Source organism: Heteronotia binoei, chromosome 1 (genome assembly GCF_032191835.1).
Source record: "Heteronotia binoei isolate CCM8104 ecotype False Entrance Well chromosome 1, APGP_CSIRO_Hbin_v1, whole genome shotgun sequence".
NCBI lineage: Eukaryota > Metazoa > Chordata > Lepidosauria > Squamata > Gekkonidae > Heteronotia > Heteronotia binoei.
The window spans coordinates 63495177-63521543 of record NC_083223.1 but is presented as its reverse complement, the minus strand read 5'-3'; the positions used below and the strand labels follow the sequence as shown (position 1 = coordinate 63521543).

The 26367-nt window shown below is 41.9% G+C and overlaps 1 protein-coding gene across 15 annotated transcripts in view; it reads left to right on the top strand.

The window, feature by feature from the left end:
• Positions 1 to 823: 823 nt before the first annotated feature.
• DST (dystonin) overlaps positions 824 to 26367 on the top strand; it is a 489979-nt gene continuing 464435 nt past the window's right edge. For 12 of the 15 annotated variants that reach the window (XM_060235255.1, XM_060235232.1, XM_060235290.1 and 9 more), the window contains exons 1-2: positions 1009 to 1215; positions 1675 to 1736. In XM_060235255.1, coding sequence (XP_060091238.1) covers positions 1035 to 1215; positions 1675 to 1736 — 243 coding nt within the window. In that variant the 5' untranslated portion in view covers positions 1009 to 1034. Of the gene's footprint in view, positions 1216 to 1674; positions 1737 to 26367 lie in introns of all 15 variants that reach the window. The other 3 variants (XM_060235329.1, XM_060235262.1, XM_060235226.1) reach the window with 1 other exon arrangement.

Sequence of the window (26367 nt, the reverse complement as noted above, 5' to 3'; positions counted from 1 at the left end):
AGCAGAATCTGCCGGGAAAGAAGTGGAACGTGGCCTCTAATCCACAACGCGGTGAACTGCAGGCCTGGAGAGGGTTGCGTCTGCCTAGCCGTCCTTCCCTCGCCAGGTCAGCTTGGCACTGCCTGATGGAAAAGTGTCTCTCTCTGGACAGGGCAATGGCAGTCCTCGACCTGAATCCGTCGCCCAGACGCCCCCCTCTCCTCCTGACCACCCCTTTGCTTGCAGCTTCAAGCAGCCATTTTCACTCCGCACCAGCTCGTGATGTCATCGCCCACTAGGCAGCCAAACCCAGAAGCCCCCCGAAAAGAGAGCGAAAGCGACGTCCGAGCCCTTCCCTCCAGAGCAGCCAGCGGCAGGAGCAGCAAACTTCGGGAGTTCCCTTCCCTTCCCGCCCTCTTCTGCAGCGTCGCTTCCCCGATGGGCAGCAGCGACCTCCTCCGCGTGTCGGAAACATTCCCGCTCCGGGGCACTGCTACCATGCTGGAGGTGCAAGACGGCAGCGAGGAGCAGCAGCAGCAGCCGCTGCAGCAAGCTTGGGCTGCTGTACTGCAGAATCCGCTCCGGTGGGCTGCCCTCTCCCTGTCTCCGAGCAGGACTGCAGCTTAGGTGCTGCCGGCTGATCCATCCGCACTTGCTCGAGCCACCCTCTCTCGCTCTCGCTCTTACACGCGTGTGCAAAAAAAAAAAAAAAAAAAAAAGGAATAGGGGGAAAAATCCCTGCTGCCGCCTTCTCGTCTGCTGAGTCATGGGCTGCTGCTGCGAGTCCCTCTCTCCTCCTGGCGGAAATCACTGACACGTCTCAGGGCTGCGTCTGCTGCAGGCAGCCCGGATCCCAGGGCCACAAGGACCAGGGAAGGCTCATGCTCCTCCTCCGGCTACCCACACAGGCAAGCTGCCCTTTCGCTGCGTCCCTTTCCAAGGCTCCCGTCGGTCCTCAGCAACCTTTACCTGTTGTCTCCCCTCCTCCCAATCCCCGGTCACCTTCCCGACCCAGGGAGAAGAGGGGGGGGCGAAGCTCCCCGAGCTCCTGAACCATGATCGCCGCCGCTTTCTTGGTTTTGCTGAGACCTTATAGTATCCAGTGTGCCCTCTTCTTGCTGCTTCTCCTGCTGGGGACCATAGCTACGATTTTATTCTTCTGCTGCTGGCATCGTAAGCTCCAGAAAGGGAGGCATCCGATCAAATCCGTCTTCTCAGGACGCTCAAGGAGCCGAGGTAAGAGACGTAGCGCCTTCCTTGCCAAGGACGGAAGGACTGAGAGGGGGTTGCAAGGAAAAGGGCGGGGGGGGGAGGAAAGAGCTGCAAGGGAATCCCCCATTGCCTGGGCAAGGTGTGCTGGGGTTTCTGCTGCTGTTGCTGATAAGGATGTTTGAGAAAGGGGCTTTGAAGAGAAACAGGGACTGCGGCAGCCTAGTCCCCACCCCATGCCTGAATGAAAAATTTTAAGCCGCTAGCTGGGAACCCCTCACCTCCTCCCTCAGTTGCCCAAGTGCACGAGAACTTTCCCATCAACTTCGAGGGGATGAATTAAAAATACATGCTGGCTGCTGCAGCTAGCTCTGCTTGGAGGGCAGCTTTCAGATCACTCGAAGTGAATTAAAACACCCAGCCAGTAGAACTTGAACAGAGAATGATGCAGTCCTGACTTATCTTCCCTCCACCTTTCCGTTCCAGATGCTGTAATGAGAACCCATCACTTTCGTTCTGAGGTAATTTATTTAGCACGCAATCTCAAGGTCAGAACAAGTTTTGTTACCACAGTACAAATCACTAAAAACATTTAGTTTTCTTTTAAGAATACCAAACACTTTTTTATTAAGTATTGCATGGAATTCTTACTATTTTAATACACTGTTTTACTTTGTGCGTGTGGGTGTAAGAACATCCCATTGTTTTACAAGGCAATTTATGTTACCCACCCTGAGCCTGTTTGTGGGAAGGGCAGGATACAAATTCAACAAAATAAATAAATAAAATAAAGTACAAATGTTATTAAAGTACCATAGGATTGACTTCAGATGCTTGGTGGTCAGTCATCAGCCATGCTTCACAGTTCTGCAGTTTTAGGTTGCAGACTTCATATGAAAATTTAAATATTAGTGGCATTTGCAATATTACTTTAGAGAATCAATGTTGTCTGTGGCAGTGAGGATTAATACCCTTTCCATTCTTAGCTGCTGCAGTGATAGAACTATAGAATAAAGGCCTCCTATCTTCCCCTCTGTCATCCAGATTACAGAAAGTTGTTTCTACTGACAAGGTACATAGGACATATCTATGTCAGTCTGCCTTCTGCATTAACTTGCTAGTCAGTCATTCTTGGCATCCTGTACAGATCTAAGGAAACAGAACACATCTAATCTTCTCACAACTACCCAAGGTTATTTAATGTTTCTGACACTTAATTTTTTCTGCTGGACTGATCTTTTTCTTGCATTGGTACATTAAGAACATCCTTTCAAAGCAATTTAATGGGATGCTTTTCTAGAGGGAGCTTTATAAAGCTGCCTCTGTCTTGCTGCTTGTGTTCAAGGACAATTGATTCTCCTTGAAATAGTAGCCAAATCCCACTGGAAAATTAAAACGTTCATCAAATTACTTTGTTCTAACTAAAATGACTGATTCAAAGCCTCAAAACTTGGTTGAACCTTCATTCAACATTTCTGCTACAATACTTAATAGAGTCTGTTATTAACATTATTACTACTAAATATTATTAGTTTTAATTTCTGGTTGTCATGCAGCCCAGTCCTATGTATGTTAACTCATAGCTGAGTTCTGCTGTAAGCCTACAGACATTTATTAAGAGCAGGCCTGTAGCCACAGAGGGGGGCCTGTGCGGGCACTGCTCCCAACTTCCAGGCTGGGGGAGTGACTTTTAGGGAGCTCTCTAGGGCACAGCCTGCTCCCCCCCCCGCCATGGCTGAGCTGGCAAAGCGTCATCAGGGGCAGCCGGAGCCAGGAGAGCTGAGGAGGGCACTGTGCGCTGCAGCAGCAAAAGCAGGAGGCAGAGGAGCAGAAGGTGGAGGAAGCCGTGTGGACTTGGCTGGGGAGTCGGGACAGATGGAGCTGTTGGCTGCAAAGTGCTGGGGTACGGCAGAGGGAGATGGAGGGAAACCCCCCTGCTTGCACGCAAGGTGAAATCCCTTCTTGACTCTAAAGTTTTAGGGTTTGCTGCCTCAACTTGGCCACTTTCAGAGCCTCCAGCTTTTGTCCCTGCCCCAGAAAACGACTGAGAAGCGACACAGTGGATGGGAAAGGATGCCCCCTGACTTTTAAAATCCTGTCTACGTCCCTGCTTGAGCGTAAGCCCCTTTGAAATCAGTTGTACTGATTTCTGAAATAACATCCACATGTGATGTTTAAAATGTTGTTTTAGGCTCCCGTATAAATCTTATTCAACTGAATGGGATTAATTCCTGAGTTAGGAATCTAAGATTAGGATCTGTTTGCACAGGAACAATTCAGCTGAATTTAAGTGCTTTAGTACCCAATGATATCAGTGGAAGAGTTAAGCATTCAGAGAACTTTCTCCTGTTGACATTCACAGAATTTTGGGTTAATTGACTAGATTTTGTCTTAATTTGAAGTACCGTAGTGCTATTTTCTTAAGCAGGACTAGTCATCAGTAAGTAGTTTGAAGATTGAAATGTAATATACAATATGAAAGTCTTTATACTATTTTATTAATCTTCTTTACTTATATTTTGCTTCTCAGCTATACTGTACTTTTAGCAAAACTTCACTTTGCAATTTGTTATATGTAAAGATTATATGTTAAGGCTGGAATCGGATACACATTTACCTTTTAAGTTCCATTTAAATGCCAATATTGTACTCTTTTGCAGGATGGAAAATTTGTAGACTTCAGATTATAATATTACTAGTGTTTATGATTACATCAGGAATAGATTTTTTCTTATCTCCAAAGAACTTAATTACACAAGAGTCCACATTTGTGACTTCTAACATTTATTTAATGTTTAATTGCTTAACTTTGAAATGTGTACAACATTATTTTTGAATATTGTTGAGTCCTTGAAGAGTTGAGTACCATTTAGAAAAGTTTTGAGGGAAAAAATTCAAAACCAATTCTTTACTAATCTTGTAGCCTGCTGTTTTTAGCTTTAGTAAGTAATCACAGACCCCATATGTGTATGTGAAATAGGAAGTAACTTTCTGATTTTGAGCTTTAGTTATTCATCTCCTGAACTCTGAGACACAACTTCTTGTATTATGCATTATGTGCATAAGTTAGATATAATGTCATCCCCCCAAAACCAGTGTGAAAAATTATAACATTATTGGGACTTGTCTGCATGTGGAGAGGGCGGGATACAAATTTAAAGTAAATAAATAAATACATGTTGAATGATATGAGCTCTATCATAATGAATGAAGCCTACAACCGATCCCAATTCTTTTTAGTGGAATATACTTCCACAAAACTGTGCTGAGGATCACAAGTATGAAATAGGAACATCCATCATAAATAATAGTGAAGAGGCTTTTATGGAATGTTTGTGGAGTCTACTCAAGGTATGGCCTACTATGAGAAATTTAAATATCAACAAAAGTATTTAAATAAACAAAGATGAATGGCTAGCAAATCTGCATTAAATATATCGTGAAAGAAGTTTGGAAGTTAAATATCAAAAGTACTTTTTAAAAAAATAATTCTCCCTTGTTCTAACACAACAGTCCACAATGGTATATGACATAATACCTTGGTTCATCTTTTTGAGATTCTTTGCTCATTTTGTGGACTTTATTATGTTTATATTCCATTCTTCTTCCACGATGTATCAAGGGGGCTTTTTTAGAAGAAGAAGAAGAAGAAGAAGAAGAAGATATTGGATTTATATCCCGCCCTCCACTCCGAAGAGTCTCAGAGCGGCTCACAATCTCCTTTACCTTCCTCCCCCACAACAAACACCCTGTGAGGTGGGTGGGGCTGGAGAGGGCTCTCACAGCAGCTACCCTTTCAAGGACAACTTCTGCCAGAGCTATGGCTGACCCAAGGCCATTCCAGCAGGTGCAAGTGGAGGAGTGGGGAATCAAACCCGGTTCTCCCAGATAAGAGTCCGCACACTTAACCACTACACCAAACTGGCTCTTTAGGATTACTAGGAGGCCTTTCATCTAGTCACTGACCTGCTCCAGACCTGTTTAGCTTCAGTGAGGTTGCTGCATCATGTGGCTTTCATCCATACAACGGTTAAATCCGTTATTTATTTATTGTTTTGTTATCCTGCTTGTAAACCAAGGAGCTCAGGGTGGTCTACACAGTTCTCCCCATTGTTTCATGTGTAAATTCACAATGAAGGACGCCAGGCAGAGTAATTAGCCCAAAGTCACCCTCTTTTATGGGCCACTGGGTTTGTCTAGCAATATGTCAGGAAAAATATACTCTTAACAGAATGGGGATGAGTCACATGGTGAGCGCTTGCAAAAATTACCATCGGGGAAGACCAAATCCACTTAGTTATTCTAGGTGACTATAAAATATGAACTAATTACTATGGACTCCTGAAGCACATCTGAGATATATCTCTTCAGCTGCTAGACCAGAAATAAAGGAACTATGAAGGAAATGACATCTATAGTAACAGAACATGATGACATCTATTTTATGGAATGTGGGTTGGCCCTTCAGGGAAACTAGTCACTGACATTATGGGCGGAGCTGTGGCTCAGCAGTAGAGCATTTGCTTGGCATGCAGATGGTTGCAGGTTCAGTCCCTGGTATCTCAGTTAAAAGATCTGGCAGTAGGTGAAGGGAAAGATCTCTGCCTGAGACCTTGGAGAGCCACTGCCAATCTGAGTAGACAGTACTGACCTTGATGGACCCATGGTCTGATTTAGTATAAGGCAGCTTCATGTGAAAGGATTGCCAACTGACTGGGAGAAAAATGTGCTGGTCCTTTTAAAAAAAAGTAGTCCCCTGTGCAAGCACCAGTCGTTTCCGACTCTGGGGTGATGTTGCTTTCACAGCGTTTTCATGGCAGACTTTTTACGGGGTGGCTTGCCATTGCCTTCCCCAGTCATCTACACTTTCCCCCCAGCAAGCTGGGTACTGGAATTATGAATAATATGAATTAGTCTTCATATTATTTATTCAGAATTGGTCATGACACTGCTGATGAACCCATAAGCTTGTGAAACTTGTATCTCATCACTGAGCACTTTGCAAACATAATGCATCAAGATAAATAGGTCAGGTTTTGTTGATATCACATAATCTGCTGTACACCAAGAGTACACTCAGTAGAAAAATTCATGGTGTTGTAAAGTTTCACATGTATCAGAATGGTATAATCAGTATGTTTCCCTCTCACATGTTACCCTAATTGTGTGTGTCTCTGGGCGTTTTCGCACTGACCTTACGCCGGAGCGACGTCCCTCTTCACCGCGCAGTGTCTGCGCAGATTTCGCACTAATTGCTCCGCAGAACTGGTTTTTGGCGGTTTACATTTGCAACGCAAAAGCCGCGGGACTTTGCGGCTCTTCCGGGTTCTGCGGAGCAATTAATGCGAAATCCGCGCAGACGCTGCGCGGTGAAGAGGGACATCGCTCCGGTGTAAGGTCAGTGTGAAAACGCCCTCTGTGTTCATTATGATTCTTGTAGTGCAATCCTAAACATAGTTACACTCTTCTAAGCCCATTGACATTTGTGAATTTTCCATAGTACTGTATTGTTAGTTTCTTGCGCATAGGCAGAATAATGTGTTCTATTTACTAGCTTCCTTATACAGATTTGATGGTAGGATCGCATAACCTTATGTTATCCCGAATGTTTTGTGGTAAAGTTTAAATGTCCCCTTTTATATTGCAGGAGTAACATCTCAGGCTCATTAATTTCTATATCAGGGCTCTTCAGGCAAGCCCATTCTCCCACCCTTGTGGCCGGGAACCAGCTCCCAGAATTGGTTCCCAAGTTTCAAGCAGTCATAAATGCCCCACTCCGGGTATTCTATAAGAATAGCATCCTGAGTTTAGACGCTTGTATGGGCCATCCACTGTTCAGAAATCTCCTTCATCTTCATAGCCAAGAGGTGGTTCCCAGAATTTATTCAGAGTCTAAAACTATGGGACTCCAGTGTTCACCTTTCTTTTTCTTATGTTTCAGGCAAAGCTCCATTCATCTTGTGGAACAGAGTGAATAAAATTCCCAGAACAGCCTTTCAGTGCAAAAAGTGTAGTGGTTTTATTAAAGAGAAATTACTAGACTTATTTTGCTTAGTTTCCTTATTCCAAAACTAATTTACAGAGTAAACTTTAAGAAAAAGAGAAAAGACTCTCACCAGTATAGTTGCTCCTGAGTCCTTGTGGTAGCTCCAGGAAAGAGGTGAAGTATTTGTACTTCATTCCAGAAGAAAAACAAACTGTTTGAGGGCAAATATAGGCAGGTATCTATGCTTGAAAAAAACAGGACTGTGTCGGTTTGTTGGTTTCTTAACCTTTAGACAAGATTTCTTTTTCATATGGAGGTCAATTTGAAAAGATGGCTGGGGTGTGCAAAGTTTGGCTTTTGGTACTTCTCACTTCTTCCTGAGATAAATATTCCAGTGGGATGATTTACAGGTTATATTTTGATTGCATTTTTTGCTGCTATTTTCACCATCTCATAATAGTGTTGAGAGGCAATGTGGCTGGCTTTGCATTTCCCAGAAGACAAGCTGTGATAGGCTTTTTCCCTTCATACTTGCTTCTTGCACTTTCAACCCCTATGTGCTTGAGGGAAGTTGTGCCCATCTCTGATGTAAACGAGGGGTTGGGTGTAGCTTAGGATAGGAGGTAGGGTCAGATCTGTATTTTCAATAGAGAAAGAATTCAGGTGGTTCCATGATTAATGCCTGTATTATCCTATTGTAGACAGGAGAATAGGAATCTGCCTGACCAATTTATCTCTGTGCTTCTGTCAACCTGTCCACTTCTATTCTGATCTCTTCTGCTGATGAAAATGTTGGAGTTCAGGCCTCAGAAGGTTTCATCAGGACCCTTGGAGATGGAATATGAAATAAGAGCAACAAAGTAATGCATATAAATTTAATTTATTAGGCTTATTGCCCACCCTCCCCCACAAAAAGGCTCAGTGCAGGTTGCAATAACGTAAGCATACATATACCAATTAAAACATAATAATTTAAAATCAATACCACATTTTACACTACTATTAATCCACTGTCAATGGGAGCAATAATACTCTAGGGTTGCCTATGCGTGTACAATAGATGTAACTAATCTGAGAGGGGGTGGGCAGATGAAATTGATGCCAATGCACTGGGACAATGCAGATAGAATGATGCAAGCAAAAGCAAACCAGAGCAGGGGAGGCCAGTACAATCTAAGTATCCACTGCCTCAACCATAGGCCTGGCGGAACATCTCAATTTTACTGTGTGTTTTTCTCTCACTATTGGATAACCCCAGGTAAAGGTAGGCAGTCCCCTGTGCAAGCACCGAGTCGTTACCGACCCGCAGGGTTACATTACATCACGACGTTTTCTTGGCAGACTTTTTACCAACCCCCCCCCAAATAGTCTAGTAGCATTTTGAATACTTAACAGCTATATTATGGCATAAACCTTCATGGACTGAATCCCACTTGAAAAGTCTAATGAAGTAGATTCTGTCCAGGGGTCCCCAACATGATGCTCATGGGCCCTGCTGACAACTTTCCTGGTTCCTACCAAGTTCCTGCCAAGAAAGTGGAAGGGGCCAGGTGGTTCTTCTACCCAGGAAGGCTTTTGATTGATCACTGAAAATTTGATTGTGCAGATTATTGAAAACATTGATTTGGCAACATCTGCCACCACAGTGTGTGACTGAAGATAAGTTGTGTCAGCCATTGAGTGACTAGCTCTGTCTCCTGTGGTAGCCATTTTTCAGCAGCCATTTTTTGTGGCTATGCTCATTACGTTATGTCAGAATTCCAAAACAGTCTGCTCAAAAAGGTTGGGTATCCCTGATCTACTCTGTGAAAGGTTTATACTGTGATAAATCTGTCAGCTTCAGAGATGCTATTGTATTTTCTTTTGTTTTGCTTTGAGAGACTATCATTATTCCACTAGAATTAAGAGCCCTCAAATGAAAGAGAGTGCTTCTGGGCAAAGTTTGCATCACAGTCACTCGTATTTTAGAAGCTACCAGGGCCTTTTTTGTTGAAAAAGCCCAGCAAGAACTCATTTGCATTTTAGCCCACATCCCCTGACATCACCATTGTTTCACACAGGGCTTTTTTTGGTAGAAAAAGCCCAGCAGGAACTTATTTGTATATATTAGGCCACACCCCTGATGCCAAGCCAGCTGTAACTGCGTTCCTCTGTGTACCTGCTCAAAAAAAGCTCTGGAAGCAACTGCTCATTGGGTATGACACAGCTGGGATTATAAAACTGGAATTATGTGAACCCCAAAGAGTCGCAAGAAAGAGAATTTAATTGTTAGATAAATATTATTATACTTGTCATTACTATTACTGTAACCATTATTATTATTAATGATAACAATGACAACAATAATAATGTTGATGATGATGGCAGCATTATTACAATGACTAAAATGTCCTAAAATATTCTTCCATTTGAAGTGCTATAAAAAGGTAAAGGTAGTCCCCTGTGCAAGCACCAGTCGTTTCCAACTCTGAGGTGACGTTGCTTTCACAACGTTTTCCTGGCAGACTTTTTACGGGGTGGTTTACTATTGCCTTCCCCAGTCATCTACACTTCCCCCCAGCAAGCTGGGTACTCATTTTACCGACCTCGGAAGGATGGAAGGCTGAGTCAACCTGAGCCGGCTACCTGAAACCACCTTCCGCTGGGATCAAACTCATGTCGTGAGCAGAGAGTTCAGACTGCATTGATTTGCATGAAGTGCTATAGTCTACTGTATTTGTAGATAGTCTATTGTATTCATTATGAAGAATCCTGATGGAATTGCAAACGTCTCAAAAAACCAAATTAACTTTTAAAATGTAACCCCATTTCACAAGAGTACAAGACAGTCATTAACCTCTCAGGGCACATGTGGGATGAAGATAATGTGCAAAACAGATGTTTTCATTGCCTCAGATACAGCCATGGAAAGAATTGTTTCTTGATTTATTCTACAGTCTTTGGACAACTGAAATTGTCCCTAAAGGTCAGAGGACATTTTTAAGGGGAAAAAAAGAGTTGCTTGATTGTTTCTTCAACCCAAAATACCATAAATTCCCACTGAATTAACTGACTCACTTTATTTCATCACTTTCTGGTTTTAGAGAATGCTTTGAAGGTGCAGAAATTGCAAAGGCTGATCAGTACAACCCATATTACTGCTATGGCTTGTGATGGCTGAGTGCTCTGGGGAGGAGGCTTCCTTCTTCCTTTCCGAAGAGAACATTGAGGATATATTTAGATTACATGCACTGATGCACACACACAAGTTCCATAAAAAAGATGCCCCATTCATTTGAACTGAATACAAACTATGTTTTCTGAGGTGGTGGGAAAGGCCTTGCCATCAAAGGACTATAAACATCAGAACTTCTGCTTTGAAGCTTATATACGGAAGTTATTAATACCCTTGTAAGATTTTCTAAAATGACAAGTTCAAGGTCTGATTTCAGTTGGAGATTCTCAATGATCATGTCAGAAACTAAATGTCTATGCAGAAAACTTATGTAATGTGCCTAAAGCTTGGTTCATGATGTTCATGGACAAGCTTCAGGCCTATAAGCTGTTAAGAGAAAAGGGGGGAAATGTCTGTCTGTCTTTCCATCCATCCAAATAAATACATTTGTTGTCATTTAGGGTTGTCAACTGTGGGTTGGAAAATTCCTGGAGATTGCAGATGGAGTTTGGGAAGGTGAAAGACCTCAGCAGGGTATAATGCCATAGGGCAGGGGTGGCCAACAATAGCTCTCCAGATGTTTTTTGCCTACAACTCCCATCAGCCCCAGTCATTGGCCATACTGGCTGGGGCTGATGGGAGTTGTAGGCAAAAAACATCTGGAGAGCTACCGTTGGCCACCCCTGCCATAGGGGACATCCTCCAAAGCTTCCATTTTCTGGATATTTTTCAGTAATAGATGTAAACGTGGTGCCGACCAATGACAAAATTTCTGCATGCAGGTCACATTGTACTTGTGACTGTATGAGTTCTTACTTAGGAGTATGCCAAGTGAACTTGGTGGGATTTACTTGAGAAAAAATGCATAGGATTGGACTGTCTGTAATTAATTTTATATAGGCTTACATCAAAAAATTTTAGTTAGTAAACAAAATTGGAGATGGACAAAGAAATTGACATTGGCTATCCAAACCATAGAAATGGTAGGAACTGCATGAAGTTTCTCTCCTTACAAATCTTTTGCTTTAGGGGCTCTGTGGTGTTCCTGTTCATCTTGCTTCCTAAGTGCCTGCCTCCCCAACTCCCTGTCTCCCACTGTAGCACATCCCTTCCTGTCGCCAAACTCTGTGTGAGTTTTTTCTTCAGCCAATTCTGCCTTCTTTGTCTGAAATGTTTACTGCTTTAGGGTTGCAGCCATAATCTGTTGCTCAAGCTCATGGGCACAGCTTCCATCTCAGGATTTCTATTTCGCACAGCTGGTACTGACAAGATTCTCCCCCTTCCCCGCGGAAAGGAACAAAAATATAATTATTCATTTCCAAAGTTGGCAAGAGATGACAGCATATATCAGTTCTAGACTGAGGAAGTGCCCGTTTACATGTCATATACTGTATATCTGCTGCTTAGTCTGTTGAATATTACTACCATAGCAAGAGATGTCATCTATGTTTTCATTTCATTGTATAGGTAAGATGCTTATATGCATCTGGTGCTGAAAATAGGTCATGCAGAGAGGAAGAAAAAAAAATTAAAGCATATTTCTGGGAAACAGAAAACCCAGACTGCTGGATTTTGACAGCTACTTCCTCCCTGTCACTGGAAGTGCCGTCTTCATTGTATGACCCATTATCACGTCAACCCACTTTCTGTTTACTAGAACAGCCAGCTAAAAATACCACTCTTGTGGCTGATCATGAATGCATTTGAAAGCTTGTGCTAGAGCTATTCTCTAGTAGAATTGCAGGATTATTTACAAGTTGGTGAATGCGTGCACAGCTCTGGTGAAAACAGAAATAAGCTAAGCCTCTAAGCTGAATTATAACTTTACGTCTGATTTGGGGGATGCGTATTCAAGGACAGATGAAAGCATACAGTGCTAGACATAGACAGAAGCAAACCTCTGCCTTATTTTCTCAGTGGATTGAATCCATTGTATTTGGATAGCATTTTCCCCTTAGGGTGTTAGAACTATATTCCATTAAGGTTTAAGAAGCTTGGTTATGAAGGAAGGTAATCCAGAATGAAAATAATGCTTTCCTTGTTAATATGTACAATACCATCTTTAGTTAAGAATTCATCTCCAGAAGTGTTATATAAGAAACAATATTTTAAAATTTATACTTTTATTTAACAAGATTTTTACCCTACCTTTCTGCCCTCATAGTCCACCCAAGATGGTTAACAAACTAAAACATACAAATTAAAATCTCAGCAAAATTCAATTGTTAAAACCAACGCATAAATATATCATTCACAAATACAAGATTCAGTTGTTAAAACCAACACAAAAATACGTCATCATAACAATTTAAAATCAGAGTCTAAAATAAATTCAAAACATAAAAATAGTAGTTAAAACATTGGGAAAGAAGAAAGGATCACTGAAGGAAACTGCTGGTGGAAGATGGCCACAGAAGGCAACAGGCAAATCTCCCTGGGGAGAGTGTTCTAGAATTTGGGGGCTACTACTGATAAGGCCCTTTCTTGGGTTACCACCCACCAAATCTAAAAGCATGGGAGTACCTGAAGCAGGGCTTTCAAAGATGGTGGCGGTTGTTGGGTAGGTTAATAAGGGAATAGGGGGTCATAGAATAATAGAATTGGAAGGGATCAACCCCCTGCACAATACAGGAAACCCACAAATACCCCAAATTCACAGGATCTTCATCTCTGTCAGATGGCCATCTAGCTTCTGTTTAAAAACCTCCAAGGAAGGAGAGCCTGTTCCCGAGGAAGCCTGTTCCACTGAGGAATTGCTCTAATGGTCAGGAAGTTCTTCCTAATGTTGAGCCAGAAACTCTTTTGATTTAATTTCAACCCATTGGTTCTGGTCTTACCTTCTTGGACCACAGAAAACAATTCCACACCATCCTCTATATGACAGCCCTTCAAGTACTTGAAGATGGTGATCATATCACCTCTCAGCCACCTCCTCTCCAGGCTAAACATCCCCAGCTCCTTCAACCTTTCCTCATAGGACTTAGTCTCCAGACCCCTCACCATCTTCGTCACCCTCCTCTGGACCCGTTCCAGCTTGTCTATATCCTTCTTAAAATGTGGTGCCCAAAACGGAACACAATAGTCCAGGTGAGGTCTTACCAGAGCAGAGTAAAGCAATCTGGACACTATACTTCTGTTGATTCAGCCCAAAATTGCATTTGTCTTTTTAGCGACTACATCATGTTGACTCATGTTCAGCGTATGATCCACTAAGACCCCTAGATCCTTTCCGCACATACTACTGCTAAGACAAGTCTCCCCCATCCTATAACTACGCATGGGATTTTTCCTACCTAAGTGCAGAACTTTACATTTATCCCTGTTAAAATTCATTTTATTGGTTTTAGCTTAGTTTTCCAGCCTGTCAAGGTCATCCAGTATCTTCTTTCTGTCTTCGACTGTATTTGCAACCCCTCCCAATTTAGTATCGTCGGCAAATTTAATAAGCATTCCCTCTATTCCTTCATCCAAATCATTGATAAAGATGTTGAACAAAACAGGTCTCAGAACAGATCCTTGAGGCACTCTGCTTTTCAAGAGTATGAGGAACCATTCACAAGCACTCTTTGGTTGCGATCTATCAACCAGTTACAGATCCACCTAACGGTAACAGGATCCAAACCACATTTTACCAACTTGTCAACAAGGATAGTATATGGAACCTTATCAAAAGCCTTACTGAAATCAAGATAAACGATGTCTACAGCATTCCCCTGATCCAGCAAGGTAGTCATTTTCTCAAAAAAAGAGAGATCAGGTTAGTCTGACATGACTTGTTCTTGAGAAAACCATGCTGGCTCTTAGTAATCACATCCATTCTTTCTAAATGTTCCAGGACTGACTGATGATTTGTTCTAAAACTTTTCCAGGTATAGACGTCAAGCTGACGGGTCGGTAGTTACTCGGATCCTCTTTTTTCCCTTTCTTGAAGATGGGGACAACATTTGCCCACCTCCAATCTTCCGGCACCTCTCCTGTTCCCCAAGAATTCTCAAAAATAATAGCCAGAGGCTCAGCATTACATCCACAACCTCTTTTAGAACCCTTGGATGCAGTTCATCTGGCCCTGAGCACTTAGTTTCATTTAAAGAAACTAGGTGTTTATGTAGTATCCCTACACTGATCCTAGGTTGGAACTTCATACCTTCCTTATATGTTCTGTTTTTGCCATGTTGAGCACCGTTTCCCTCAGAAGAGAAGAATGAGGAAAAGTAGGAATTGAGCAGTTCCGCCCTCTCTTCATTACCTGTTACAATTTCACTTTCTTGCCCTTGCAGTGGACCTACCATGTCTTTGCTCTTTTTCTTACTCTGAACATAAGAAAGAAATCTTTTTTGTTGTTTTTAGCATTTTTGGACAGCCTATGCTCATACTGAGCTTTAGCTTTCCTAATTTTTTCTCTACAAGCACTGGAGATTTGTTTATATTCATCCTTGATTATAAGGCCCTCCTTCCAATTCCTAAAGGAGTCTTTTTATTTCTCAAGTCTGTTTATGAGAGCTGTTTATGAAGCCAACTCGGCTTCTTTATTCTTGTACATGTTGGCTTCTTTACATGTCTTGTAAGCCGCCCTGAGCCTGCCTCGGCGGGGAGGGCGGGGTATAAATAAAAAAATTATTTATATTATTTATATATTCTTTAGGCTTTTTCCATTTTTTCCTCTCATAGGAATCATCGTGATTGCGCTTTCAGTATTTCACTTTTAAGAAACTCCCAACCCTTTTGAATCCCCTTCTTCCTAAGTATTTCTGACCATGGGATTTTACCCAGCAGTGTTCTACGTTTATTGAAGTTTGCCTTTCTGAAGTCCAACCTATAAGTCTGACTACATATAGCTTTTCCCTTCCCTAAGACTGTAAATTCCAAAATCACATGGTCACTACTGCCCAGGGTGCCCACTATTTCCACTTCTTCAATCAATTTTTCCTTATTGGTGAGAATTAAATCCAAGATAGCAGATCCCCTTGTTTCCTTCTTCACTTTCTAGAAAAGGAAGTTGTCAGCAAGACAAGTCCGGAATCTATTTGACTTTTCATTTTAAGCAGAGTTGGACTTCCAACAGATGTCCAGGTAATTGAAATCTCCCATGATCACTGTATCCTTTCTCTTGGCAAACTTCACAATCTGTTGTAGGAGTATCTCATCCAAGTCCTCTGCCTTGCTTGGTGGTCTATAGCAGACCCCCACAACAATATCACTGTTTTTTCTTACTCCTTTTATTTTTACCCAGAGACTTTCAACTGAGCTACCATGTTCAGATTCACATATTTCCTCACAAGTATATACCTCCTTCACATATACTGCTATGCCTCCACCCTTTCTCATTTGCCTGTCCTTTTAAAATAAGTTGTACCCCTGAATCCTAATATTTCAGTTGTAAGTGTCATCCCACCAAATTTCAGTAAGGCCTATTATGTCATAGTCTTCCTCCTGTATTAGGACTTCCAGTTCCTCCTGTTTGTTTCCCATACTCTGTGCATTAGTGTAGAGACATCAGAATCCACGTTTTATGCATCCTGAGGGTTTAGTTTCCGTACAAACCTGCAAGTTTACATTACCTAGCGTATGCACCACTCTCTGCAAATCTTTAATGTTCTTATCTCCAGTTTCTACCATCGTACGAGGCGTTGAATTATTGTCTCTCTCTCCCATACAATTTAGTTTAAAGTCCTCCTTATTAGGTTGGCAAGGCTGTTACCAAACACCCTTTTCCCTACTGCCGTAAGGTGCAAACCATCTCCCGATAGAAGACCACCATCTCGAAAGCGTAAGCCATGGTCCAGAAATCCGAATCTTTCCTGACAACACCATCGACACAGCCAGTCGTTTATTTGAAGTATTCTTCTTTCTCGCCCTCAGCCACGGCCTTCAACAGGAAGCACTGACGAGAACACAAACTGTGCACCCAGCTCCTTCACCTTCTGACCTAGAGCCACATAGTCTTTTCTAATACGTTCAGGGCTATGACGGGCAGTTTGATTTGTTCCCACATGGATCAGCAAGAAAGGTTAGTAATCCATGGGCTTGATAAGTCTTCCAATCCTTTCTGTCACATGCTGGATGTGTGTATCTGGCAGACAGCAGACCTCTTGGGATGACAAGTCCGGTCGGCACACTTTGGGCTCCACCCCTTTGAGCAAGAAATCTCCAATCACCACCACCTTCCTCTTCCTATATTAGAGAGCAGAAGCTCCAGGCGTCTTATCTACAGGATCCTGAGAAACTTTGTTCGAGCTTTGCGGAGGCTGGGGAAGTAGTCCTTGATCCAGTAGTTGAGAATCAGTTACTGTAGGGAGATCCTGGAACCTATTGCTGAGCAGCAGAGGCTCAGAACATCTCCTGATTTTCTTTCTCCTTTGGGTTACATTTTTTCAGGAACCCTCCTCCTGTGTTGGGTTCTCTTCTAATTGCTGAGATACCACTTCCTCTACCTCCTCTTGTCCTTTCAGGAGCGCCTCATGCGTTCTGTGAAGAAAATCTTCACCTTCATTCATACACTGCAGTGTGAACAATTGTGCCTCCAGTCCTTGTATCTTCTCCTCCAGCAGGGCCACTAACTTACACTTGCTGCTACTCTCAGGTAGAAATACAAACATTCCACAGTCATTACACGTCACTGCCTTTGTTCCCTCACCAGCCATGCTGCTGCAATCCATTTCAAAATTTTCTGTTTCTTGACTTCTCTTTAAATCCCTCTACCAACTGTCATTTGAAACTACTTGTGAGTAACTACCCACCTTTCTACAGAACCCCCAGGCCAAGAACCCTTTGGCTCTTGCCCTTCGGCTCATGCCAAAGACTCGTGCCTCTGGCAAGGAGGAGTCTTGCAAATTAAAGGCTCAAACCCCCACTCATCTCTAACTCAACAGCCAGAGCAACAGCAGAGGGTGGGGCCAGCAATTACCCCCAGGCAAACAAGCTCTCCTCACTCAGCAACAGCTACACAAAAGCAATCAGAAACCCCTCTGCAGCAGGCACTAGGCACTCACACAGTTCTCTCCCACAGCAACCCTAGGTAATGCTCCCCAGCAGTTTTAGAAAAGCAAATCACACTCACTGTTTTAGCAACTCTGTTTTAGCTCTAGAAAGCACCTTCCTCTAATTCAGCTGAGTTACTTCTGCCTCTGGCAAGGATGAGCCTTGTAAATTAAAGGGTCCTTCCAGTATGTTGGTTCCCAACTATAAAGGGCTTTAAATGTTAGCATCAGCACTTGAGTTGTGCATCAAAAGAAACTGGAAGCTCGTGTACATAAGTTAAGACAACGGGTGAGGTCCCTGTGACCCACTCCAGTCAACATCTTGGCTGTAGCATTCTATACCAAACTGAAGCTTCCGAACACTTTTCAGTAGTCCTCTCGATTGTACATTGAGAGCTGTGCAGTTATACCATGCAAATTCCTAGCAAGATGTAAAAAATAAAATATAAGGATTAATTGCTTAGAATCATAGAGGTGGAATGGACCTCTAGATTCACAATACAGGAAGTTCACAAATACCTGTTATTGTGGAGGACCCTTGCACAATACAGGAAATTCACAAATACCTCCCCCCGCATACCCCATTACCCCTTCTCCATGTCCAGAAGATGGCAAAAACAACAACTTAGCACTGATGCAGTTCTTCCTGTCCTCCTTCTCATGATCTGCCTAAGTTCACAGAACCAGCATTGCTGTCAGATGGCCATCTACCCTTTTGTTTAAAAATCTCCAAAGAAGGAGAGCCCACCTGTTCCACTGAGGAATTGCTCTGTCAGGAAGTTCATCCCAATGTTTAACCAAAAACTACTGATTTAATTTCGACCCGTTGGTTCTGGTCTGACCTTCGTGGCAACAAAAAAACAACTCTGCATCATCCTTTATATGACAGCTCTTCAAGTACTTGAGATGGTTATCTATATATGACACCCCTTCTGATACTTGAAGATAGTTATCTCAGTTGCATGTCAGGTTTAGGTTTTTGAGATGAACAGAATTCAGTTATACTATGTCCATGCCTATATTCTTAGATAGACTTATCCCTCTTTTCCCATGTTCAGCCTTAACACATACTTAACACATAAAATTGCTCAAGACAAATTCCTACTGAGTATTTTTCTCCAGTATCAAAGGCTGGGAGTGGAATCCACCGCAACTTAGTTATAGGACCTCTTGTCTTTGTTGGATTCAATTTCAGTTGACTCAGCCTGAGCCAGTTCCCCATGGCTTGTAGTGCCAGATCCAGATTTTCTGGGGCCAGATAGAGCTGGGTGTCATTCCCATATTGATGGCATCCCAGCCTGTAGCTCCGGGCAATCTGGGCAAGGGGGTGCATGTAGATGTTATATAACATCAGGGAGAGCCCCTTGTAGCACTCCATATATAAGTTGATGGGGTGTGAACTGGCAGAGACTGATCAAGAGAGAGATCTTGGGGTCATGATAGATAACTCACTGAAAGTGTCAAGACAGTGTGCGTTTGCAATAAAAAAGGCCAACGCCATGCTGGGAATTATTAGGAAGGGAATTGAAAACAAATCAGCCAGTATCATAATGCCCCTGTATAAATCGATGGTGCGGTCTCATTTGGAGTACTGTGTGCAGTTCTGGTCGCCGCACCTCAAAAAGGATATTATAGCTTTAGAGAAGGTGCAGAGAAGGGCAACTAGAATGATTAAAGGGCTGGAGCACTTTCCCTATGAAGAAAGGTTGAAACGCTTGGGACTCTTTAGCTTGGAGAAACGTCGACTGCGGGGTGACATGATAGAAGTTTACAAGATAATGCATGGAATGGAGAAAGTAGAGAAAGAAGTACTTTTCTCCCTTTCTCACAATACAAGAACTCGTGGGCATTCGATGAAATTGCTGAGCAGACAGGTTAAAACGGATAAAAGGAAGTACTTCTTCACCCAAAGGGTGATTAACATGTGGAATTCACTGCCACAGGAGGTGGTGGCGGCCACAAGTATAGCCACCTTCAAGAGGGGTTTAGATAAAAATATGGAGCACAGGTCCATCAGTGGCTATTAGCCACAGTGTATGTGTGTATATAAGATTTTTTGCCACTGTGTGACACAGAGTGTTGGACTTGATGGGCCGTTGGCCTGATCCAACATGGCTTCTCTTATGTTCTTATGTTCTTATGGGTGTCTTCAGGATGACTGCTCCCCTATTGCCACCTTTTGTCCCCAACCCTATAGAAAAGAGGAAAGCCGCGGTAAGTCTATCCCCTGAATCCCAGCATCAGCAAAGTGGTGGGTCAATAACTGGTGGTTGACTGTGTCAAACGCAGCTGATAGGTCCAACAACAGCAGTACTGCCGAATGACTTTGATCCAGATACTTCTGGAAGTCTTCCATGAGTGCAACCAGTACTGTCTCTGTCCCATGCCCGTGTGAAAGCTGGATTGGTATGGATCTAATATGGAAGCATCCTCCAGGAAATTCTGCAACTGGATCGCCACTGCCCTCTCAATGATCTTGCCCAAAAAAGGCAGATTTGACACTTGTCGATAGTTAGCTAATATGGCTGGGTCCAATGATGATTTTTTTCAAGAGAGGATGGATCACCGTCTCCTTAATTGCCTGACTAACTATACTAGCAGATAAATGGTTTGAGAGTGCAGATACAAAACATAGTCTGAGCTGCAGAGGGAGTAGTAAAATGCTAGTGGTGTAGTCCTAAAACAGGCTTAAATTTTTATAAGCCCATTGCCTTCAGTAAGATGGAATGACTACTAAGCTTTTACTGTCCCACGTGTATGCTGTGCACTGTTGTGTGGAATGATTGGGGCACTGTATCCTTTCCTCTGGAAAGGTGCCATATGCATTTTCTAAATAAATAAATGAATGCTGAGACTAGTAGACTTGACTGGGAACTGAAGATATGAGTGGGTCACAGTGGTGACCCTGAGAATTGTGCACATGATTTAAGGACCACTTCTGGTTCAGAAACATTAAACAAAATGCTTAAAGATCTGTGAATTGGTGGGGAGTTCAAGTAATGACAACAGTACTGAGTAAATTACCCTGTCAGCTATAGAAATTGTAGACAGACATGTTTCCTTGCAATTGTGCCTGTGCTTATCTTTCCGACACAGTCACTATTCTCTAATTATAAATACAGCCGTTATTTTCACAAGGGGCGTCTAGAGAAGGGTGGCAAACAGAAAACATAGCTGAATTTTTATTTTTTAAAAGTATAACAGTATTTTAGCAAGAAATTGTAATAAAATTCAGAGGACCATTTGAGAACAGGTATAATTAAGATGTGTATCAGAATATCCCTGTGTATCTGTCTGGGTCTGAGGTGCCTGTGTATCTTCCTATCCCTTTGTATCCGTCTATCTGGGACTAATATCCCTGGTTAAAATCTTGCTTCTGCCAGCAACTGACTAGGGCTGCTTGATCTGATGCTGCTGTTTGATCCAATGCTGCTGCTGTTTCTTTCCGGATTTAAAGTGCATGATCAGATAGCAACATCTGCCTCCTCTTCCCCAGTCATTGGCACCTGACCTGCCTTCAAATCAGAATACTTAGGCATTGAGGAAGGTCCTGTCTTTATGGATGTCAGTGCTTTCACCCTGCATTTTTGGGTGTCTGAACTTCCCTGTTGCAGTTGGGAAGCATGAACCTTCTATTCTGCTGCTTCTTTTTTTGATCAGGTAGTGATGTGTGCACAAGCAGATCTTCACCCCAGGGGTTTGAATTATTGCCTTTGTGTTTCTGCATCCAACATTCTGTTAGGATTGGGAGCCCCTGGGGCAGTTGTTTTGGAGCAATAATTCTTTCCCCTCCAACCCCCCCTCCTGCTTCTTGGGTTGGAAAACCATGGACATTGTCCCTAGTTAGGCTCCCATATCAGCAGGGGAGGCTGGTGACCCAACTCCCCATCCCACTTTTCCCCATGCAAACTGTGTTAGCAGAAAAAGTATTGCTGTTTGAGAGCTTCCCATAACTGACACAAGAGTAAATGTGCTGAAGTCAGTGGGGCTACTGTCATGTAAATCTGCATGATGCTTACACTCCTCTCCCCCATGTATTCCAAGGAAGAGAGGCAATGCGAAGGAGGCTGAGACGGGCTGTAGTACTTTCTTCATGTAGACTAATTTTATTTTTATTGGGGGAAAATGACTTGGCAAGATAAGGAGTCATAACACCACTTCTGAATACATTATATTAAAGTCAACTGGAACGAATCAACATATATGTGACTGGTTATTATATCTTAAAGGTAAAGGTAGTCCCCTGTGCAAGCACCAGTTGTTTCCAACTCTGGGGTGACGTTGCTTTCACAACGTTTTCACAGCAGACTTTTTATGGGATGGTTAGCCATTGCCTTCCCCAGTCATCTACACTTTCCCCCCAGCAAGCTTGGTACTCATTTTACCGACCTCGGAAAGAGGGAAGGCTGAGTCAACCTCGAACCGGCTACCTGAAACCCAGCTTCCGCCAGGATCGAACTCAGGTTGTGAGCAGAGCTTAGGACTGCAGTACTGTAGCTTTACCACTCTGTGCCACAGGGCTGTTATTATATCTTACTGATGTGGAAATTTTCCTTTCCTGCCATAAACATAAAATGATAGATTTTTCATTTCTGCCTACAAATTAGAATGAATACAGTTTGCAAAATATTTCTCTTTTACATTCTGCAGCTATTGCTGCTAATTCAACCAACTGTGCTGGGATGGGGTCCTGGGATATTTGGCATTGTTCTTGCCTTCCATTGCTTTCCTCATCATAAGTGGTAATGCTGACATTCTCCAAGGGAAAAAAAAGAAAGCTGAGCATGACTAATGGGAAAATGATTTTGAATCCTAGTTTCATTGATGCATTATGTCATTGACACTTTGGCCTTGTTCAGCTAATGGGGACTTGAGGAAAGTTCAATAATATCCTTCCCGGTTGTTCTTTTAACCTCAGAACTTTTTATTAAAGGATACCAAACCTATTCTATGCACAACAAAATAAAAATTTCCACTTTCTACAGAGTTTGGCAGGGCTTCCAATATCAGGATAATAAGATACAGTACAAAGTAGAGTTAGTTAAGCCGAGTTAGTTACAAATGCCAGTTGGGGGTTCCTGAATTAAATATGTGGCTGTTTTCCCTCATTTGTAGTTTGCACAGAAACAACTCACTTTGTGGAGACAGTCTCTTTCAACTTAATTGTGCTATGATGGTAAAAGCTATAACTACCTTCTAGCAATTAATCAAAAGGCCAACCGTGTAACACAAAAATAATTATTAGACATCTTACAGAGGTGTATAATATGATGCAACCTTATTACATACACAAAAAGGTATTGCTGCCAATGCAAGGTTAAAAAAACAGTCTTGGAAATAATATGCAAAACAAACCACAACACCAGACTCGTATACAGCTTTAACAGGGTACTGTATGGCTGAACCCAAAGCCTAAACTCCCAAGCACATCAGACTTGCTTTCTTTGGGAGTTAAGGCTTTGGGTTTAGTTGTACAGTACCCTGTTAAAAGCTGTATAAGAGTCTAGTGTGGTTTGTTTTGCATATTGCTTCCAATCCTGTTTTTTGTACCTTGTATTGGCAGCAGTATCTTTTTGCGTATGTAATAAGGGTCTATCATACTATACACTGTAAGATTTCTAAGAATTATTTTTGTGCTACACAGTTGGTCTTTTGATTAATTGCTAATATTATACAGCTGTAAATTTGTGATTGTCTAAGCAGCTGTAAAAGTCATAGGAGCCTTAGCTTGTACTGAATGCAACAGAACTACCGGGCCAAAAGATAATTCCTGTTTATTTAATATTTTACTGCTCCCATCTAGTACCATTAAGCACACTAGCAACCTATGCAAAAGATTACAGGGATGGCCATTTCTTCATTTGGCATTGCATTTCAAGCAACAATTGGGAAAGCAGCAGAAACTGTCTCGGGAGATAGATTCAGGACAGATATTTGTCTCGGGATAGATTCAGGTGGGTAGCAGTTGTGTTGGTTTGAGGCAGCAGTACAAAGTTTGAGTCCAGATGCACCTTTATGACCAACGAAGTTTTTATTTAAGGAGTGTGCTTGCACACGAAAGCTTATACCTTGAATAAAACTTTGTTGGCTTTGTTCTGTTGTCTCGGGAAACAAACACATTTACCCAGCCACAAGCTATTGTCAGAAATATGATTTCTCCATGAAAGACCAGCCTTGATGGAATATGTCTGTACTGGCCACGACAAGTATGTTTTAAAATCTGCACTGCTATATGGCTGAATTCAGATGTCCAATTTGAACTGACATAGGATGGCCCCAAGAGGGTTAAAAAAGCAAGGTCAGACAGGCACAGCTGCCACCTGTCCCACTTCTGTACTCACCCCATCCTCTGATGTCTCTGAGACAGATCAAATAGCTACCACTTGAAAAGTGGTAGCAAATTTTTCTGCTGCACTCCATCTGTCTTTCTAGGCATCTAACCGTGGGAGTGCACAAGTGAGGTGGATCGGTGGTGTGAACCCGCCAATTTTGCTCTAGGCACCAGTATTTTTTTTAAATGCCCAGATCTCATGTGTGCATGAGCACATGGCCACTAAAATGTAAGGGGAAAAAAGAAACCCAAAGTGTGTTAATGGGGTGGCATGCAACAATCATGTGAATGCGCCAAAGCGCCCCCTGCATGATATACAGGCGTATTGTGTGGGAGTGTCTGTTCGGGATTTGACTGCTGCAGTTTGGGACACCTCCGGTGCACCCAAAACTGCCCATCTGTACCTAGCCTGTATTAGTCTTCTGCCCAAACTTTAAACTGCCATTTATAGCAAAGAAGTCAGTCTGCAGCAGTGAATTTAAGCCTTCTAACTGTCAGGGAATCTTCTCTGCATGGATGTGTCTGGCAAACAATTCTTATGAAACTGTATCTGTACATTTTAAACATTTTGGAGTTCATTCTGTTTAAGGCACTATTTAGGTCTGTTCAGTGAAGAAATGTTCTAGATTATTCCAAACACTCCTTTGCAATTGTGTCCTTTTGTATACGTATACCTAGTGGTCAAATAAGTTAATGAAGCCCTTTAAGTGCTTGCTAAAAATGAATGTTAGAAATTCTCAAAATGTAGTCCACATTGAAGCTTTAATTTAGGCTGGTGACATGAGATCAAAACAGACAGGACTTTTTTTGTCGCAAAAGCCCAGCAGGAACTCATTTGCATATTGGATCACAGCCCCGGACATCACCATTGTTTCACACAGTGTTTTTTGTAGAAAAAGTCCAGCAGGAACTAATTTGCATATTAGGCCACACCCTCTGACAACAAGCCAACCAGAACAGCGTTCCTGTGCATTCCTGCTTAAAAAACTCCCTGAAAACAGAACACAACTTTTAAGACATCTGGCTGCTCAGCAGTATATTTTAAGTCACAACTCATCCTGCCTTATTTTTGTAGAAGCTGATTTGGTCATACTCTTATCACAGTTGACAGTTAAAGTATCATGGCTGATGAGACAGTATTAAGATTAGCCAAGTTTGGCATCTCTGCAGACAAAAATGAAAAAAATGTTTGTCCCAGTGTCCTTAAAGTTCCCACTGGACTTTTAGAATGTAGATTTTTTTTTTTTACTTTACAATAGACTTCCACCAGCAATTAAAAAAACAGAAGCTGCTAAGTGAACCACCTGGCAATATATGTATGCATATTAATATTGTCAAGAGCAAGAGGCTTAATTTAACACTATTAAATGTCCATTTGAATTGTTTACTTTTCATTAAAAATTAAATTCATTGTGATAGAAAATTGGTAGTCTGTTTACACTGATGCACAATATTAGCTGTGGAAAGATATTTCAAAATGAAGTGGAATATTGCTTGAAAATACAGGCCATATAATATAGTGTAATCTAAAATGAACTGACATGGAGCTGTTACCTTACCAGCCCCAATTCTTAGTTTTGCCAAGGTTATAATACACTTCCGAAAATAAGAAATAAAATTATTCAGGGGGGAAAGAAGGATAGTGCATTTTCTTGGCCTAATAGAAAACTTCTATGAGGTAAATACCTTTATATAGTTCATATATTAAGTTAATATTAAATATGTTCTCATGTGGCCTTCTGAAAAGTATTTAAAAATTACAGAAAACTGTTCCTTTCTTCTTTTGATGGTTCAGGGCAAAAGAGGTATTATTTATTGAAAGAATAATTAAACTGCTTGTATTGGGGCATATCCACACAAAAAAAGACCTATTATAAAAGACTCTCCAGGGAAACTTGAGGAACTTCAGTTCTATGAGGAGATCTAGGGATCTTTCACAGAGAATTTTCTGCAGCCTCAGTAAACTGCACTTCCCAGGATTCTGTGGGAGAAGCAATGTGATGAAGTAATGTGATGACAGTTAAACTGGTATAAAATAGATTTGTTTGCAAATGTAGGTATACACATACTGGTTCATATGCCTAGGATAGTTTTCAGCAGCAGGTTCTGTACCTGGGACTGCTTCTGTGTTACACTGAATTGTCAGGACCAGCATTTTATGACTCCAACTATATTCTTATTAAAAGATAAGATTGGAAAGTGAAGGTTGAGGGAATGTGGGTGCGTTGAGTTTCCAGAGACTGCTTGGCAGTGCCTCCATCTTCCTTGGAGGTAGGCAGTGTTGTTTTTCCCCTGCATTGTACTTACAGAACTATTTAAATATGTCTGTTAGCTCTTTGTCTAGCAGGGCTTTTGAGTCTTTGAGAACTGCCTGAAAAATAGAAATTCAGGAAATTAATCTTTTTTTGTCATGAAGCTGCAGTAATGGGGAAAGTTTCACCTGCTGGCTTTCTGCTTCTCATGTAACTTATCAAATGTTTGATTCATTGGTCAAATTACAATGAGTTGCACACAGTGCTCCAAATGTGAAAGGGTTGTATTGAAATAAGAGTGTGAGAATCTTCCATGAAGTGGTAAAGCCAAGGTTTTTATAGGCCACTTCAAACATTTACATTTCTAGGTGTATTCCTGCTTTTTAAGTGTATATTTTGAGTGTGGATGAGACAAATGTATGCACTGTAATACTTGGAAAAGTATAATGTAAGTAGTTCAAAGAAATAAATACAAATAT